This window comes from Dasypus novemcinctus, chromosome 13, assembly GCF_030445035.2.
Source record: "Dasypus novemcinctus isolate mDasNov1 chromosome 13, mDasNov1.1.hap2, whole genome shotgun sequence".
NCBI lineage: Eukaryota > Metazoa > Chordata > Mammalia > Cingulata > Dasypodidae > Dasypus > Dasypus novemcinctus.
The window spans coordinates 80,750,054-80,771,415 of record NC_080685.1 but is presented as its reverse complement, the minus strand read 5'-3'; the positions used below and the strand labels follow the sequence as shown (position 1 = coordinate 80,771,415).

Here is a 21,362-nt window from a genome sequence, read left to right as displayed (position 1 = left end):
TGGAGAAATAGAAACCATCAGCTCTTGCTTCCTGCTTACATGATATTTACGTACCCATTTTCCTTCCTTCCTTTCTTCTGCTACAAAATAGTAAGTGCCCTGTAGGCAAAAGCCCAGTCCTTTCCCAGGGGCTCTGGTTCCCCTTCTGTCTCGCTCATGAGGACATAGCTACCTCAGGTATTCCATCTTTCCCTGCTCTCCTCTCCACCGTGGGCTTCTCTTAGCATTCAGGATGCTGTATGTCTCCCATCTTTATAAAAGAAAACTTCTTTTGAGGGCATAATTGCTTCCAGCTGTATTCTGACCTTTCTATTCCTGTCACAGCAAAAGTTTAAAAATAGTTATGTCCACAAGCCAGTTATCGCTGGCCTCTATGTTGCCAAATACATCAAACTTTTACCATCTAGTAACTAAATGTATGAAAGGAATTAGACATAAGGATCACTACAATTATTCTACTGTCGAAATTAAGTTCCTCTTCCCTCGAGACTTGCATTTGATAGGCACTGTGCCAAGACTGTTATGTGGATTATTTGCCCTAATAACAGTTACAATCATCTTATAAATCAGAACATTTTTAAGTATCAAAACATTTTACAGGTAAGGAAGATTCAACAAAGCTTCAAAGAGTCTAGGTGTGTTGCCCAAAGATACACGATTAGTATAGATTCTATATTAGTATAGATTCTAAGCAAACTGACTTAAAAGCTGCACAATTAATATTTCCTCTTTTAAATGTTTCCTTCTCTCCACATGAATGACAACATCCATTTTAAAAATTCAGGTCTTTCCTCTGCTCTGCATTTCCACAGCCATCATATGGTCTTAAAGCCAACCATTTCTCACCTTATATGAATTCACAGCTTCCTTTCTTGCCCACCATAAGAAAAGGACATGCAAAGAAAAATCTTTCAAGAATGCAATTTTCATTTTATCATTTCTTTACATAAAAGTATTGTTTGTCTCTTCCTTCATAAACCTAACATACCTGAAAGACCTGGATAAACGTGCTTGACTTCCTATCCAGCCTCAGCTCATTAAATCCTTGCACACGTTAAATTGACTCTACACACCCTAGTATTTCCCATATATATCTTCACTTTCAGAATTTTGTATATCCCATTTCGTCCATATGGAACACACTATGTTCACACATTTTTCCACAGATGCAAGCCCCCTTTCTAGTCCTGGAAAACAAATAGCAAATTGTCCACAGACCTTGTCAATGTCTGAAAGAGAAGAGCTCCTGGCCTTATCTGCAGAAATTAAGACTCAAGGGGTAAGGTTTAAAGCAGAAATTCAGGAGGAAAATAACAGAGGAAGTTGAGCAAGCCATAATATTTGTAATGGGTGATCAGTTTTAAACCATTAGAAAGTTTGCATTTGGAATAACTTGAAAATGATTTCTATGTCAACCACAAGTCTGTAACAATTGTGCCCCACAATAAACATTACTATGATGGAGTGTATTAAAGGTAGAATATTATCTTTAGCCTTCAAAATATGATCTGTTCCCAGGCACATTAAATAAAAGACCTTGCATATGATCAATGTTCCTTAAGAGCCTCTCTAGTTAATTCAAGTCTGAAATAAAGAGCACACGATATTTTTTAATTCCTAAAAATGAATGGCTGAAATAAAAGTACCTACCTAGACATGTGGGGGTGCCGGACCAACCACCATCACCACACACTATGGAGCCTGTGGTGCTTCCATCTCTGCTTTCATATCCATCATTGCATTCATAGTCCAACTTGTCATTGAGCTTAAACCAGGTACTTTTACTTCTGGATCTGGCATTCTCAAATACTGGCATATCACAAGATTCTGGAGCATTATAAAATTGAGGTTAGTTCTAATGTCACTTAATGGACAATTGAGTAAATCCTTCCCAGGAACAGAAAGTTTGCCCATTGCTAAATAAGTAATTTACATTTTAAAAATAATCTAAGGAGAGAAATGATGTTGTTGTCCTGAAGAGCTACTAAAAATAAAAAATTTATTTCTATAAACATGTTTATCCTCATCTATTAAACTCCCTTAAAAATATATTAAGTATATAACATTTATGTCAATTCTATTTACTTCTGTGAGTTTCAGATGCTGGTGTTAAAATAGGACATAATGGTATGAATTTCATTTTTCAGGAAAGCACAATGACGTATTGAAAATTTAGAGAATTTAGAGGTCATGTAACTGTTAGTAGTTATACATATTAGAGAAAATATATTAATTTGATTGAGACAATGTATTAATGAATATTTTCTCTTTTATAATAAGAAAGTTTTATAATAGATAATTGATCACAAGTTAGTACAAAATGTGTTGACATCTGGGACAACATTAATCATTTTTCCTTAACCAGAGCCCAGAGAAATCAAGGGAATTTAAAGGAAAAAAGAAAAAGAAAAATAAGAGGAAGTGAATATCCTATTTACATCAAAATATCACTGAGTAATTATCAGATAATAAAGTTAGTCTGTGAAGTAAACTAAGCAAATTGTCTTAGAAAATCTTCAAAACCACCTAGGTTGTGGAGAGAGAAAAACTGTTTTAAATACACATGTATATTTTTGTATACACAAAGACATACAATTTCTGAAATGGTTTATTTAGCTTTTCAAATGGAAACACATACCCTCCCTGCAAAAAGAATTATGTTAGTAGAACTTTGGTACAACTCTCATGAATAATAACATATTAAATTACTTACTAATGCATGTGGGTTGAGCAGACCAGCCACTTTGCAAACATGTAATTGATCCTGATGTTGTACCTTCTGGTGTTAAATATCCAGGTTTACAACTATATTGTGTTGTTTTATTTAAAGGATATGTATAATCAGATTCAGAAAAGAAACCATTGTTGATATTTATATCTACTTTTGAACATGTTTCTAAAAGGGAGAAAGCACAAACATAAGTTCAATACACAGTATTGGGGAAAAAAAGGCAAATGATATTACAATATAATTAAATAATAAGTAAATTTGCACAGTTCTTCTCAAATATGCCAGAATTTGAGAGATGGTAACATTTCTTCCATCACTGAGTGAGGTCAACACTCAGCACTGAAGTCAAATTAAATTTCACAAGAAAGGAAAATTACAGACCAATACTCCCTATCAACTTAGATGCAAAAATGATCAACAAAATGCTAGCAAACTGAATCTGACAGCACTTTTAAATGATTTCACACCATGACCAAGTAGCACTTATCCCGAGTATGCAAGATTAGTTCAACAAAATCAATTTATCTAAGACATCATATTAAAAGAAATATGGGGGAGAGGGGAAACATGAATATGTCAACTGACACAGAAAAGGAATTTAACTAAATCCAGCCCCACTCTTTATAAAACACTCAGAAAACAAGAAATATTTAGAAACTTCAACATGACAAAGGACATTTAGGAGAAACCCACAGATAACATCACAGTCATTGGTAAAGAATGAAAGCTTTCCCACTAAGAAAATGAGCAAGACAAGGATGGCTACTTTCTCCTTTGCTATTCAGCATTATGTTGAAAGTGCAAGATGGAGCAATTAGGTAAGAAAAAGAAATGAAAATATCCACAGCATAGATGACACTATCTTATGTATAAAAAACCCAAATAATGTACAAGAAGACCACTGAAGTGTATAAATGATTTTGACAAAAGGGCAAGACACAAGAACAACTTGTATAAGTCAGTGATGTTTCTATTTACCAGGAATGAACAATTCAAAAATGATATTAAAGAAACAATCCTATTTTAATACCAACTAAAAAAATAAAATATCAGTGAGTAAATTTAAGCAAGGAGTTAGTACTTATACATGGAAAACTACAAAACAATGGTGAAAAAAATTAAAGACCTAAGTAAATGAAAAGAAATTCTATGTTCATGAATTGGAAGACTGAATATTTTTAAGATGTCAATTCTACCCAAATCAGTTTACATATTCAGCGAAATGCCAACCAAAATTTCAACATCCTTCTGCCGAAGTTGAAAAGCCAATCATCAAATTCTTATGGAAGGGTAAGATGTTCAAATAGACAAATCTATCTTGAAAATGAGTAACAGATTTGGAAAACTTACACTTTTTAGTTTTACAACTTATGCAAGGCTACAGTAATCAAAATAGACTTTTAATGGCACAAGGAAAGATATATGGACTTCCGGACTTAAGAATTCAAAAATAAAGGCTCAGAGATATTTCAGGTTCAGTTCCACACCACCACAATAAAGCAAATATCACAATAAAGTGAGCCACAGAAAATGTTTAGTTTCCCAATGAACATAAAATTTATCTTTACACTTACATTTTAGCCTATTAAATGTACAAGAGACTATATCTAAAGAACAATGTACATACCTTAATTAATAAATATTGCTAAAAAATGCTAAACATAATCCAAGCATTCTGCCCTTTAAAATGGCACTAATATACTTGTCGGACACAGGGTGCTGCAAACTTTTAATTAGCAAACAATGCAATATCTACAAAGCACAATATAGTGAAGTATAAAAACTGAGCTATGCCTGTAAACCCTCATATCTACAAAAGTCAATTGATTTTTTTAGCACATCAATTTTATTGATATATATTAATAAAGCATAAATCCATCCAAAGTGTACAATCAGTGGTATTTGGTGTAATCCCATATTTGTTTGTTCATCATATCAAACAATCTTAGAGCACTTTCATTATTCCAATAATAATAATAAAAAACAAAGAAACCTCATCATATTTCAATCTCTCTATGTGCCCCCTGCCATTCATAGCTGCTATTCTTTTTCATTCTCTCTAGTATATTTGTATTTATAGTTTGAAAAAAGTCTTGTATAAGCAATATCACTCATATTAGTGCTTTACTTGTGATTTACTCCCATGTGCAGTTCCATGTTACCACTTTTAGCTTTCCTCCTAGTAGTATATAAGGGTCAATTGGTGGGAACAAAACAAAACATCTACATGCAAAAGAATGAACTTGCACCTTGACCACACGCCATATACAAAAATTATCTAAAAATGGATCAATGGATTTTTTGATATGATACCAAAGAATGAGTTAAAGAAAAAAGAGATTAATTCATCTTCATCAAATTAAAAACTTCTGTGCATCAAAAGACAGTAACAAGAAAGTGAAAAGGCTAACTGTAGAATATACAATATGAGAAAAAAGCTGTAAGTCAGGTTTCTGATAAGGATTTACTATCCAGAACACATAAAGAACTCCTATAACTCAATAACAAAAAGGCAAAAAAAAAAAAAACAACTTAAAAAGTGAAACAGGGACTTGAATAAATATTTTTCCAAGGAGAATATACAAATGACCAATGAGAATACTCAAAGATTTTCAATATCATTGGCATTAATGAAATGCCAATTAGACCCGCAAAGAGAGATAACTTTCTACCCACAAAGAAGACTATTATTAAAAACAAAACAAAACAAACAGAAAAAACACACCAAGCAATATCAAGTGTTGAAAGAAATACACAGAACTCGGAACCCTCACACCTTGTTGGTGGGAATGCAAATTGCTGAAACCACGGTGAAAACCAATAGAGTGGTTCCTCAAAAGTTTAAAGATAGAGTTAGCATATGACCTGTTAATTCCACGGTTAGTTTTATACCCAAAGCAAGTGAAAACAGGGACTCAAACAGATATTTGTACAACCATGTTCATAGCTGCTTTATTCACAGTAGCCCAAATGTGGAACCTGTCCAGGTGTCCACTGGGAAATGAATGAATAAGCAAAACACATTAAATATATACAGGGCCGTATCTCTGGACAAAAGAAAGAAAGAAATTCTAAAACATAATGCAAATTGTAGGAACCATGAAATCATGTTAATTGAAATAAGCAAGGCACATATAAGGTCAAATGCTGTGTGTTTAATTATATGAAAGTGCAGAGTTAGCAAATCCACAAAAACAGAAAGTATATTAGAATTTACCACGAAAGAAGGGGAAGGTAGAAATCGGAATTATTGCTTGTAGAATATAGAGTTCTGTCAATTTTCAGATTTTTTAAAATAAAATAAAGAAAATAAATGCAGAAAAGAAGAGAAAAAAAGAGATGAGAAAATTATAATATAAATAACAATATTCTAGTCAAGAAAACTGAAAGGCAGAGATATTCAGATTGAGAAAAATAAATGTACTTTAAACATAAAAATACAATGGATCAAAAGTGAAAGGGAAAGCGGGCATGGCTCAACTGATTGATTGATTGAGCATCTGTCTACCATATGGAGGTCCAGGATTTGATCCCAAGGGCCTCCTGTCCCGTATAGAGCTGGCAAACGTGTTGTGATGCAGCGCACAAGGAGTACTGTGCCACGCAGGGAGTCCCCGAGTACTGATGCCCCCCACACAAGAAGCGTGCCCTGCAAGGAGAGTGCCCCCATGTGAAAAAGGCACAGCATACCCAGGAGTGGCGCCAGACATACAGAGAGTTGTCGCGACAGAAAAGAGATGCAGTTTCCCAGTGCCACCAGATAATGCAAGCAGACGCAGAAGAACACACAGCTAATGGACACAGAGAGCAGACAATGAGGGGAAGGGGAGAGAAATAAATAAAAAATAAATCTTTTAAAAAAAAAAGTGAAAGTGTGGGAGATATAACAAAATAAACATTGAGTGGCTCTATGAATATCACACAAAGTAGATTTGAGTGAAGATAGTATCAATAAGATAAGTGAGGGCCTTTTATAATAATAAAGAAGTCATTTTAGCCAGGGGACTTACATATTCTACATATTTATGCATATGGCAATAGAACTTTAAAGTATTCAAAGCAAACACTAATTAACTGAACAGAGAATTAGACAAAGCTACATTTACAGCAAAATATTTAAAATGAATCTCTCTCAATTATTAATAGAAAAATAAGCAAAACAGCAATGAAATATACTGGATTTGAATCATATAATTTGCCAAATTGATGGAGTCCATACTTATAAAGATATCCATCTAAAAACAACTGAAGAATATAGATTATTTAAAAGCATTTGAAACATTTAACTTAAAACAAGGCTCAATAAATACATTTAAAAGGATTCATGATATACAACATATATTCTCTGACCAGAGTAGAGTTAATTAGAAATCAATAATAATATATCTCTCTTTAAAAGATACAAATATTTGGAAACTGAAAAAGACATTTCTAAATAAGGCTAAGGGAAAAGAATTAAAGTGGATCATAAAAGTATATTCATCAGAAAGAAGAGAAATACACAAGATATTAAAATTTCTGGGATGCCACTAACTGCTCTAGAAGAAATTTCTCACACTTAGCACCTATATTACAAAAGAATGCTTCAAATTAATGATTTCAGCTTCAGCTTAGAGCATTAGAAAATATAGAAGATATTAGACTAAAAGTAAGAAAAAGAAAGGGAGGAATAAGAGTTAGAGTAGAAGATAAAAAGCTAGAAAGAGCAAAAATTAGAGAAAATCCATGAAACCAAATGCTGGTTCTTTTAAACAGTTGATAAAATTGTAAGCCTGTATAGAGACTGATCAGTAAAATGAGGAGAACATGAATAGGCAATATCAACAATGAAAGAGAAGATATTACTCTGTTTTTATGGATATTAAAAAGATAATAAATGACTGCTGTAACTGTGTATGTAGATACATTCACCAGCCAGCTGAATTGATGCATTTAAAGCCGCAAAACTCAATCAACAAGGAATAAATGGATGATGGTATTGGAAAGGGTATATCCAACAACCCATTCTTAGAAGGGAACTGAATATTTTCCAGCTATCTAGGCTCAAAGATTAGTTAAGTCTTAGAGTAGAATGCCGAAATCCTGGAAAGAAAACCTAGGAAGAGAGCACTTTTCTGAATTAATGCATTCAAAAGTGCCTCATATACCATGTTTTCCACCTTGAGATTATTTTATGAATAAAAATAAAAAAGATTGTTTGTAAACTAATCCCTTCCTCTGAGAATAGAACGCATTAAAGGCAGCTGTGGTGTCTTTGACTAGATTACCTGTTAAGATTAGGGCTTCTGATTCGACTATGTCCGAGGGCTTAAATCAGGGTGTTCCCTGCCTCCTTGCTAGCTCCGATATAAAAGAACAGTCACAGGGACACAGGAATGGAGAGCTCTGTCATTTTTGTTCCTGCCATGTGACAGGAAGAAGACAGCTCAAATAGCCAAGGCCCCTGGGAAATATAAGCCAATCTGCCTGATATTTTACAGCTGAGATTGGGAAGAAAGCAGACAAACCTAGACTGATGTAGGAGGCCTGGAAGAAACAAACCTTTATTCCAGAAGAGAGAGGAGTACCATATCACTTACTTACGCATGAAGCCTCAAGAGGCTGGGCCCACTCAGCTCAAGAAGAAAAGAAGAGCAGGAAGGGAAGGAAGAGACCAACCAGAGATAGGCGGCCATCTTGCTTCAACAGGTGACAACTGACTTTAGTGAGAAAGCATCTCTTATGGTGCCTTGACCTAGACTTTTTCAGCCTTGTTACTATGAGTTTTTACCCCAAATAAATGCCTTTTATAAAAGCCAACAGATTTCTGGTACTTTACATTGGCACCCCTTTGGCAGACTAATACACAAGGGAATTTAGAAAGCCATCTGCATGTTCAAGTCATTATGCTTACTCAGGAAAGTCCTGTGCTGATCCACAGGCACAGGGAGCTCCAAAATCAAAGCAGGAGGCACAACATTTGATTGCTTGTTTTGTTTTTAGAGCAATTGCTTAACACATCAGGGGATGTCAATAGCCTCTCTTCAAAAATCCACCCAGGGAAAAAGAAAATATGCAAAGGGATTATTAGACCCCAAAAGAAACTATGGGCCACATACCAAAAGGACAGGGGCAGCCCACTGCTCACAAATGGATTTTCTTAGCTTCCTTCCCAATTCCCATGGAGATCCCAAAGATCTTGACAAGAATATATACTACATGTACTGAATCTTAATTTTCTTATTGAGCAACTGAAGCAAATGTCTCTAAGAGTATTTGAGGTATAGAGCAGAAATACTGCAGTTTGTTTCTCCCAACTATGTATCATTTGATCAAGGAGAATCTATTTAACTACAGGTACAGTGCAACAATGGGCTAAGAAGAAGCATTATACACAATATACAAAATTTCTACCTTATCACCCATAAAAGTAGTGGATTGATTGAAACTGGAATGAGCAAAGGAAATGCCTACTTAGTAAACTGAGTAGGGTGTGGTGAGAAAAGACTCAGAGAATGTCTTACATGACTGGATGAATTTACACATGGATCACTTTTGGATAAATTGTTGAGATTTTGTGTGGAAGACAGGGAAAAGGCATGGGATTTAATATAGAAAATTAAATAAAATTATTTGCTACTTCTGAAAATTTTTGTAATTCTTATGGATTCTGTAGACCTGGACACTGGAATGCATTTTCAAATACAGAGGAAGGAACAATTCCAAAGTTGACACCATAAATAATACTCATGACCAAATTCCTGTGGGCATCATGGATAGATATTTCTTCTCAGGTTTAACAGTTTCTACCTCTTTCTTACACTGCGGATGAGTGAGTCTTATAAACTGTCCCCTGTTCTATATTATATGAAACAAAAAGCCATATTTATTTACTATCTGGCCTTTTCCATAACAATTTATTTACTGCCTGGCCCTGTCCTAGACCACATATTTGTGATGAAGGGCGATATTCAAGGTAAAGAACCCTTGTCAAACTATAAACATTATCAATATTGGAGCATCATGGTGGGCTTAGACATCTATGATTGACAGCCTCTGTGCTAAACCAGGGCACCTCTGGGAAGATCTTTGGCATACTCTACCCTAAGTATATTTCAGAGTAACTAAAACCCTTAAGATATCATCATGGGGAAGTACACATTTTTGGTCTGGGAATATATACTAAAATTATATTCATGTAATAACCAGCCAATAATACATGCTTTGTAAATTATAGAATCTTGTCTAAAACACTCCAAACACTCAGTGCAAAAGTGTGCAATAATATAATTATAGATTAGAAAATGTAATAATAAAAACATATGAGCATATGAGTATATGCTTAGCCCAATTAATAAAAATGAATTCAAATTGAAAGTATAATGCTATGATAATTTACAACCACTGAAAGTATAAATACTAAAATGTAATATCACTAATCGTTAATAAGGATGAAGAACAACAATTGACTGTTATTATGAATGTAGGTTAGTATATCCATCATGATATATAATTAAGTGATCTTAGTGTAAATATTTGATATGACTTAGCCAACAAATATTGTTTTCAAATTTCTTTTTTGGTTTTCTTGACAAAAACCTACAGATATGAGGAGTTCTTTACCTGTATTTGTCAAAAATTGTATATACATTCATGCACATGGTAAAACTAAATATGTTCAACTGGCAAGACAGGTAGAAGTCAATCTATGCATGTTGTTACAGTAAATATATATATGAGTATTGTAAAATCATTAACATTTTGAGATCTCAGACCGGTTTACTTACTGACACGGATGCATCTGGGAGGAGGGGACCAGCCCTGCTCCGTACATGTAATTTTGCTCTCATCATTTGAAAGACTGTAGCCAGGTTTGCACACAATGTTTACAGATTGACCGTCTACATATGTGTTTCGTCTATTTGAAGAATGTCCATTTTCCACAGAATAGAAATAGCACTGTCCTACGAACCATAAGAAAAATAAATGGATCAATAGCAAACATAGTTTTACTGAAAATAATAAATTATGAAAATGCATAATAATAATAACATAAAGGTGAAATTTTAGGTTGTATATGTGTTCTATTTTTTTATTTTTTAAACAAAACTGCAGGACTATACAACACTAAGAGTGAAAGCTGATGTAAGCTGTGGACTGTGGAGAACAGTACTATAATAGTAAGATTCATTCATCAATTGTAACAAAGCTACCACACTAGACAAAGTGTTAATAATATGAAAACTGGGGGTTAGGGAGATTTATGGGAACTCTGTATTTTCTGCATGATTATTTTGTAAATCTACCTATAAATTCTGCCATAAAAAATATTAAACAGTTCCATTTATATCGATTAAATGAAAATGCGTAAGCATCCACAAATGATGTACACATTAAGGGAAAATTCCAGCATTGACCTAAGGCTCGTTTAAAAAAAGAACAGTCAATACTCTAGTATTATCTTTGGCTTTATAATTAAAATATGTTAAAATGTAGCTTAAGAATTACCCTTATTATAATCCCATCTTAACTTCTCATTTGCAAGTTTGAACAGCACCTTAAAAAAGAACAGATCTGACAATGTAATAGCCAGATCCTGAGCCTCAACAGACTGCAGCACCTACAATCTGATTTATTGGACTTACCACACTCAGCTAAGATGGAGGTGAAGAAGGACAACCACCACACCATGGAGCCTAGAGTGATTACAACTGAAAATGGGAGGATTGCATCCAGCATCCAGGTGGAATCTGAGCCTCCTCTTGACATAAAGGTGCAATGGACACAACCAATCCAGTGTCCACATAGAAGAGGTGGCATTGGATTGGGAAAAGTGGACATAATGGACAAAGGGTATGGGGAAAGGCAGGAAGAGATGAGAGGTGGAGGCGTCTTCGGGACATGGAGCTGCCCTGGATGGTGCTTCAGAGGTAATCACCGGACATTGTAAATCCTCACAGGGCCTACATGATGGAATAGAGGAGAGTATGGGCCATGATGTGAACCAATGTATATGAGGTGCAGAGGTGCCCAAAGATGTACTTACCAAATCCAATGGATGTGTCATGATGATGGGAACGAGTGTTGTTGGGGGGGGGGAGAGGGGGGGTGGGGGGGTGGGGTTGAATGGGACCTCACATATATATTTTTAATGTAATATTATTACAAAGTCAATAAAAAATAAAAAAATTAAAAAAAAAAAAAAAAAAAAAGAACAGATCTACTTTGGTTCTTTTGGCCAGCATTACTCTTTCCACGGCCCTGTTTTTTGGACAATTCTTTATTTTTTCTTTCCTTCCTCCTCTTCCCCCACCCTTCTGTTTTTGCTGTCTGTGTCCATTCTCTGTGTGATCTTTTGTATCTAATTCTCCTTTTGTCTTCTCGTCTTTCTCCTTAGGATTCACAGGAATTTGATCCTGGGGACCTCTGATATGGAGAGAGGATCTCTGTTAATTATGCCACCTCAGTCCCTGGTCTCTGCTGTGCTTCACCTTGACTCTCCCCTTCCTCTCCCTTTTGTTGTATCATCATCTTGCTGGGTGACTCACTTGCATGGGCACTGGCTCACTGGGTGTGAACTGGTTTGCCGTGTAGGCATGGGTTCACTTCTTCTTTTTCACCAGGAGGCCCCAGGGATTGCACCTGGGTCCTCCAATATGGGAGGCCGAGGTCCTATCACTTGAGCCACATCTGCTTCCCAGGACAATTCTTGATTGGAATCATGCTGTGCTCTTTTCTCGCTATCACTGAAAGATGTATACATGTATAATTTTAAAGACATTGACTTACTTAGGCATGGTACTGCTGGTGACCATCCTCCTTGTGTGCATTTCATGTAACCACCGCTATGTTCCGTAGGAGTCACAAAATTATCATGACAGTAGTAATAGAAAGATTTTCCTATAGGTGCTGGGAAGTATGATTTATAATAAAATTCTGCATATAGATATCCATGTTTTATATTTGGAAAATCACAAGGCTTCACTTGGAATAAAAAAATACAAAACAGCATAAATATTTTATCTTAAAAAACATTCAATTGGATATTAAGTTTTCTTCAATGAAACATAGTCTATTTTTATCATAATTGCTTTCCTTGCATTACAGACTATAGGACAAGGCAACATAGAGAATTATGATCCCTGGTGTATTGAGGAAATCATTGCTAATGAAAATGATATTTCATCATCTGGGTCACATGAGGTATAAACTTGAATGAAGACTCTCTAAGAAGAAACCTGCACAGACCTAATTAATGTATTTTCCTTCAGTACAGGTATCCCTTGCCCTGTGTGATAATTCGGTATCCTGGCTGAAGGATGCAGGTACGGATTTCACCCCTTAGTAACCTGATTTTTCTCTTCTTTCTTCTTTATCCTCAGAAGAATTCAGAGGGCTTCATTTTCCTTCAAGATTAAATCACATTTAGGGGATATAGTGTATGTTGTATTTTAATAACATTCGTTAGTTAATTCTTCTGTTTGTTGGAGCCAATTTAGGTAATATAGAGAAACAGAAAAATTTTTCCTTCAGTTACATCACATAGAAAATAACTCTTGTTTATCTCTCATACACGTTCATCCAGTTGAGTTTCCCTTTACTAAATTTTTAAGCAGGAAAAGTGGACTAAGAATATTTCTTAATAACCAAAAAAGTATGATTATGGTAAACTTATTTACTTCCAATTTTAGTTGGAGAATGAAATGCTTTTTAGTGCATCCTAAACCATATTTATTATTTAAATGAGGTACAATGTAATTTTTCTTTATTAAATTACTTGGAACAGTTTTGACTGGTATATTTAGGAGTTATATTGTATATTGACAGGTTTATAGCTTATTTGTTCAGATTTTGCACTTTTCTTGGGATGTTTAGAAATAGTTGATTATTTTTAATTGTGACTAGTATTAACTTTTTCTCTGAAATATGATTCTCCTATTCCAAAAAATCTCATGTAACAAGTTAGAATAAAATCCAGCACACACATATCCAATGTCCAGCATCAGTTCCTTACCATCTTCAACTTCCTATCGTGTGCTCACTGATCTACTTTATTTTTTGTTTGATTACAAATTTTCTCACATAATTTCTTCCAATGTGTTATATGGATGATATATTTTGAATCATTGTTTATTCTAAATGTCTGTCTCTACCCATGATTTGTAAATGATACCTTCTCTAGTGACAGAATCTAGGCCTAAGTCCATTTTTTCATAGTGAATAAATTTTTCACACTTTTGTTATACTTTACAATATGCTACGGACTAAAATGCTCATCTTCATCTCATTTCTTATATGTGATCTGCTAGTTTTTTTTCCACCAGAGACATAATGAAGAATCATTTTTTTCATAGCCCTGTGCTTCTTCACTATTCTCTCTCATTATAAGTCTACCTTTATCTTATCTCTTTTTAAGGTGATATGATGAAGTAAATATAATGTTACAACTGTTATCTATCAGCATTGAGATCTGCACGACTAAGAACAGGCTTCTTTCACCTCCTACAATTCTATCAATGCAGGTTGTGGTTTTTTTTTTCAGAAGTTATGGTGGTTCTATCACATTGTTGACTCAAACCAGTCTACAAATTGATTAAAATATTGACTAATTCATAGTTGTTGCTAATTAAATCTATATTAGCGCGATTGATTCCTTGATCCAAGCCCAGGATCTTATCAATATTACTGGTTACCTTCATCTAATTGGAAAAACCTACTACACAGTATTGTCTTTGATGCATGAATCTGTCCATTGCAGATTCACTCTCATCACCTGTAGCATTTCAGTTGTGTATTTGTTCTGCTTTCCCTCTAAACCATTAAACTATTTGATGATAGCAATGAGTAATAGGCCAGGGCAGAAAACAGAGTGAAGGCCAGTCAAAGCAGTGGATGACAGCTGCCTTGACCAACATTCTGACTATAGTCACTTGAGGAGAGCTTGACTCTGGACACGCAGCAAAATCACCCTGAGGTGCCTGATCCTTAGAAACTGTGAGATCATAAAGGTTTGTTGTTTTAAGCCACTTGGTTCTGGAAAAACTTATTACATAGCAATAAATAAGTAATATGCTAGGTGTTAGATGGTACTATTCTTACCCAATTGTTTAATTCAGATATTTGGAGAATTGTATAATTTAAAATAGTATATATTCATGCACACACATATATATATTTGGTATCAAAACAATTAAGAGTGTTCAGTTTATGAAAGTTGATTTTGAGCCTACTTAGAATTGCGTACTTGGAAAAGAAGAGAATGCCTTCAAAGGTTCTATTTTACATATACAACAATAAACATATTTTTGCATTTAAAGGAAAGTAACTTCAGAATTAAAAAGTAGGTAAATACATGAATGGAACTTACAACTACATCTTGGAACTGGTACCCAGCCATTACCAGTACATTTTGCTGTATTTCCCTGGGATGAAGTATAATATCCTTCTTTACAAGTGTAGGTGATTTTATCTTCACTTCTGTGTTTAATCCTTTGAGGGCTGTAGAAGCCATTGGCAATATAAGGAGGATCACATGTTATCTCTGAAAAGAAATAGGATGTATGGATAAGGAAGAAATTGCTACCTATTTAAAATAATCAATTACAAGAAAACAAAAATGTGCATGTTATTTATTAGTCTTTAGCACAGCAAATACTGACATATATATTGTTGAATTGTGAGACATTTTGCAACATAAAACCTTTTTAGAAAAGCATGCAACTTCTTCAACAATCCTCCCTCCCAAAAGTGGAGCCTAATTCTCATCCATTTTATTTTATTTTATTTTTTTAAGATTTATTTATTTCTCTTCCATCCCACACCCCCCCCCCCTTTTCTGCTCTCTGTGTCCATTCGCTATGTGTTCTTCTGTGTCTGTTTGAATTCTTTTCAGCAGCACCAGGAATCTGTGTCTCTTTTTGTTTCGTCTTCTTGCTGCAGCAGTTCTGTGTGTGTGCAGAGCCACTCCTGGGAGACTGCACTTTTTTTGTGTGGGATGGCTCTCCTTCTGGGGCACACTCCTTCCACATGGGGCTCCCTACTCGGGGAACACACCTGCGTGGCACAACACCCCTTGTGTGCATCAGAACTGTGGGTTGGCCAGAACACCACATGGATCAGGAGGGCCTGGTTTGAACCCTGGACCTCCATTTCATAGGTGGACACTCTATCAGTTGAGGCAAATCCGCTTCCTTTCATCCGTTTTAGTGTGTGCTAGATTTAGTGACAAATTTTTAAAAAGATATGACTGAAGTGGTAGTGTTTGGGCAAAAAATGTACAGTCTTACTCTTCTCTGGGATCAATAGCTCTGGAAAAGTTAGCTGCAATTCGGGCAACCTGTTTAGATAGCCATGTGATATAGAATTGAGACCTCCTGCCTAGGGCTATAGGAGAGAAGCATTCGGGAAGGGGACCCTCCAGGCAGGTCATGATATTTGATGACTACAGCCTGGACCAACGTTCCAACTGCAGCCACAAGGAGAGAACCTGACTCTGAAAAACCCAGCTCAATCACCCTCAGATTCCTGACCCATAGCAACTGTGGGATAATAAAGTTTTGTTATTTTAAGCCTCTTTATTTTAAGGAACAATTTTATAAAACAATAGGTAACTAAATACGGTTTTAGATGATATTACTCATACACAATCTTTTAATTCCGATATTTGGAAGAATTGTGTCATTTTGTCTTATTACTCATACATTCATATATATATATTAGAACATCAAAACAATAGAAAGAGTGTTTAGTATACAAAAATTTGTTTTTGAGTCTACTTTGAATTGCCTACTTTGAACACATGGGGCTTCTGTCTGTCTCCAAACACACCAAGCTTATTCTTATCACTTGCACTTTCTATTCCTTGCCTTAAATGATGCCCACCGTCCCCCAGATTTTCACATTCATGCTTATCGCCATCAGTCACCACCTCAGAATCATTTTTGCTCAAGATCCTATAGGTGTTATATGAATGACCACTTCTGCTTTCCAGGTTGGTTTTCATATTTGTCCTTGATTATATTTTTTCTCTTCATATGCTCTGTGTCATTCCAGACACTTCCATGACAGAAAGTTCCCACCATTATGCTGATAATTTCGTTGGTGGAATCCAAATCTAAATGTCTTTCTCTTGTGTCACCCAGCTCATGTTCATATGTATTATTCATACACAAATTTGTCTTTTTATAGATCAGACTCTTACAGCATCCGTGTCTCCAACACACCCTCCCTCCTGTGTTCGACATTTAATGTGTGACTCAAGAATCCCATGACAAAAGTCTGGAAATTTATTGCACATGCTTCCCTCATCAACATGCTAACATTGTTTGATATCATACCCCATAAAGTTCTCATTTAATTATCACTTATGTATCTCCTCATCTCCATACCAGACTGTCACTGTTCATAATTAGGTCCTAGAGGTATTGCAACACTCTTTCATTGTTTTATATTCATACTCTATTTTGCAAGAAAAATTCAAATGTCTGTATTACCAACAAGTCATATATCTATATCAGTGGTAATATCAGAAATAATATAAGAACACCAAAGCAGAATTCTTAAATAAAATACATTTTAGTGTGTGATGGTAAGAATGACATATCTCAAATAAACATCAAACATGTTCATTTATATAGTTTTTCATTTCATTTACTATTTCTATTATATTTTCATATACCCGTTACAGTCTAATTGCATAAAGTTATTTATATTTGCTTAATTATATAGGTGAACTTAAAATCAGCCTTGGAGTCAAAGCTATAAGACATAAATAATAAGAGTTTATCTAAGAGAACCACAAAATGATATAGAAAAATTTATGCTCAATTAATGAAGTGTAGATTGCCTTCTATTAATCACATGCAAGCACTCAATGTAAATCCCTTGATAAAATTTAATTCCTTTAACTCCTTAGCTGCTTTTTAAATAAAATGGTGGTGGTAAAGCATTGCCAAGGGCATGTACCTCAATTCAAAACATGATCTTAGAGATTGTCCAAATGTGTAGGGTCATATTTTTTCTTCTATTGGAAAAATCAAATCGGATTTTGAAGTAATAATAACAATTCAAGTTTGGCACAATATGAATTGAACCAACAGAAAATGAACTCTTTATGGGAATAAAATTCTAACGGAACAAAAGTGACTCTTAATTTTTAGGTTTTGATATATTTAATTAATCCTAAAAATGATATGTTCTCATGGACCTTCCCCAATTGAACAAAGACATGAAAGTTTTCATAATTCACCCTCATATAGAAATCGGAGAGTTAGTCGTCTATGGCCAGATGGAAGGAAGCTTAAATATATTGTCCTTTTTCAGGGATGGACAGATGGTGAAGTAAAAGAAAGTTTCTAGGATGATGAAAGTACTCTATATCTTGCTTTGTACATTGGTTCCCCTGGGTGCATAAAAGTGTTAGACCACATCAAATGGAACAATAAAGATGTGTACATTTATTGCATATTAATTGTTCCTCATTAAACAAAGGAAAAAAATACCAAATACCAGAATCAAATGGATTCCACTTACAAATACTATAAAATAAAAGTTAGATAATCTAAGGCAATATGATTGTATACCACTTGCATAAGCCAGGCAAATCACATGAAAATGACAGGTATCAAATAGAAACTTAATTCAAATATGAAACAATCATAAAATCCGAGATTATTTTATGAGCATTGGATTAGGTTTTATAAAAATTTCATGCCTGAAATGATTATGAAAATAGTATCCTTTCGTAGTCTGGATTGATATTTCCCCAATCACTGAATATACTGAATATTCCTACATATGCTTATTTATCATATGAATATTTTGCTGGGAAAACTGGTAACCATTTGCAAAATAAAGAAATCAGACCCCATCTCACAGCTTATACAAAAATTACTCAAAATGGATCAAGGACTTAAATATAAAAACAACAACCATAAAACTCCAAGAAGAAAATGTAGGAAAACATCTTCAAGTTCTCGTGATAGGTGGTAGTTTCTTAAACCTTACACACAAAGCATGAGCATTAAAAGAAAAAAATAGATAAATAGGACCTCCACAAAAGTGAACATTTTTGCATGTCGAACTGTGTCAAAGGGTGAAAAGCCAGCTGACTCAAGGAGAGAAAATAGTGGACAAGAACATATCTGATAAGGGTTTAATATCTGTGATATATAAGGAGATCATACAACTCAGCAATAAAAAGACAAAGCATCTGATTTAAACATGGGCAAAAGACTTGAAAAGACAACTCTCCAAGGAAGAAATACAAATGGTAAAAAACACATGGAAAAATATTCAACATCACTAGCTACTATGGAATTGCTCATCAAGACTACCATGAGATATCATTACACCTATTAGACTGAACGCTATTAAATATTTGGGGGAAGCTGATGTGGCTCAAGCAATTGGGCTTCCATCTACCACAAGGAGGTCCCTGGTTGAGTTCCCAGTGTCTCCTACAGAAGACAGTGAGCTGGCACAATGGCAGGAAAGTCAAGCTGATGCAACAAGATACACAAGAAGAGAATCACAATAGATTCAATGAAGTAGGGAGCAGACTTTCCCAGTGCCTCCTAAAGAGGATGAGCAAGACAGCCAGCTGATGCAACTGGCAGGTGTGGCAAGCTGATGCAACAAGATGACTCAACAAGAGACACAAGAATAAAAATGCAATGAGAGGCACAACAAAGCAGGGAATGGAGGTGCTCAAGCAATTAGACACCTCCTTCCCATATCAGAAGTCCTGGGTTTTGTTCCTGGTGCCCCCTAAAGAAACAAGGTAGACGAAAAGACACAGCAAGTGCAAACAACATGGGTATGGGAAGAAATAAGCAAATAAAATAAATCTTAAAAAAAATTTTCGGAAAAATGTAAATGTTGGAGAGAAAGTGGAGAAGTAGAAATGTTTTTTCACTCTTGATGGGAATGTAGCTAGTACAGCCACTGTAGAGGAATGTTTGGCAGTTCCTAAAGAAGATGAATATAGATTTGCCATGTGAACTGGCAATATCACCTCTAAGTATATGGCCAGAAAATCTGAGAGCAGTGACATGAATAGATATCTGCACATCGAAGTTCATAGCAGTGTTATTCACAATAGCAAAAAGTTGGAAACAATCTAGCTGTCCATCAACCAATTCATGTACAAACAAATTGTGGAGTATACACATGATGGAATATTATGAAGCTAAGAAGAAATGAAGTCTTGAAACGTATGACAACATGGATGAAACTAGAGGACATTATATGGAGTGAAGCTCAGACACAAATTAAAAATTATGTTCCATGTTAAAAAATTAAAATAAAATATCTGCTTTAGAGAGTTAAAAGGGATCTTTCCAAGTGGGCCTTAATTTACAAGAACTTTGGATATGAGAGTACTGGATTTTTTTTAAAGGCAGACTTTTAAAAGAATATAATGAGGAATGCATTATTTTTAGTACTAGAAGTCATTAAAATTTATTTTGTTTCTATATTTACTAAAAAGCTCAGAGAATTATACAAAAGTTTATTGGCATAACATTGTAAATTAAGAATATATCCAACCCTTTGTTAAAAGAGATATTCCTTTTTTGCACACTTCTAAATTTGTTGAAATATTTAACCGATAAAGATTTTCATAAATTACAATAAATTTATTAGTGACACAATACAATATACAAATTTAAAATGTACAATTTGATATTTGATAAAGATATCCATGAAAACGTCACCACAATTAAGATTAGGAAAGTGTCTATCAGTCTGATTAGTATTTTTGTAACACAAATGAAAATTTCATAAAATTTTGGCTTCAGAATCTATCTTTTCATATGATGTGATTTCTAGATATCATAAGCATATTTACATGTCTCCATTATCAATATCAAAGGGCTTTTGCTACTTTAGAACTCAGAAAACAAAGAAAACATAATTTATTTTTCCCTTAGTGAATGAGATAATTTTTCCATAAAAATACACATTATTAAAATCATTCAATACAGAATATTCTTACCAGTTAATTCACCATAACTATAGACACATGAAATTAGATATGACATAAAGCTACATTTAATAGAGAAACTGAGTGTTCAGATGTCTTGTCACAGTACCTTGTCCCTCGGCAGAGGAAACCCACAAGCTGAAAATGACATTGACAAGGAGCAGTATTTTTAGATATTCCTGATGGTGTATAAATTCAAATATTCCAATTGCACTATTTATTTCCACTCTGCTTCAGTATCAGTTTTCAAGTGTGGCTCTGAATTTTAGAGCATTTTAAGGAGATAGCTAGTTGATGTTATTTAGAAAATATCAAAATTCAAAGATTCCTGCAAAATCACTATTTGATTCTTTTCAGTGGTTTCACTATAATTTGTTGAGATTATTACCTGACAGGTTGACATTCCTGTGGGAACAGGAATGAATTTAGTACCAAAGAATTATAAAGTTTTCATTTTAAAACAAAACTTTCTGAAAATAGGTGCGGTCCTTTCCCAATCAGTTGAATCGTATTGAGTAAGTCTGCCCATTCCACTATACCTTTCTTAATGCATAACTCTCTGTTACCTAAATTCCTTACTTTGAGATCTCTGTAAATCAGCCAGTGTATTGGAATCTAGCTAAACACCTATTTTTTCATGAGTGTAGGGAAGCATCTGAATTCCTAAAA

The 21,362-nt window shown here is 34.5% G+C and overlaps 1 protein-coding gene across 2 annotated transcripts in view; it reads right to left on the bottom strand.

Annotated features, from left to right (window-relative positions):
* LOC101431379 (complement factor H-like) overlaps nt 1-21,362 on the bottom strand; it is a 74,178-nt gene that overhangs the window by 28,093 nt on the left and 24,723 nt on the right. For both annotated transcript variants that reach the window (XM_004476364.5, XM_058274907.2), the window contains exons 7-11: nt 15,078-15,251; nt 12,500-12,694; nt 10,498-10,674; nt 2,714-2,896; nt 1,651-1,827 (exon numbers count right to left, since the gene is read on the bottom strand). In XM_004476364.5, the coding sequence (XP_004476421.3) occupies nt 1,651-1,827; nt 2,714-2,896; nt 10,498-10,674; nt 12,500-12,694; nt 15,078-15,251 (906 nt within the window). The remainder of the gene's footprint in view (nt 1-1,650; nt 1,828-2,713; nt 2,897-10,497; nt 10,675-12,499; nt 12,695-15,077; nt 15,252-21,362) is intronic.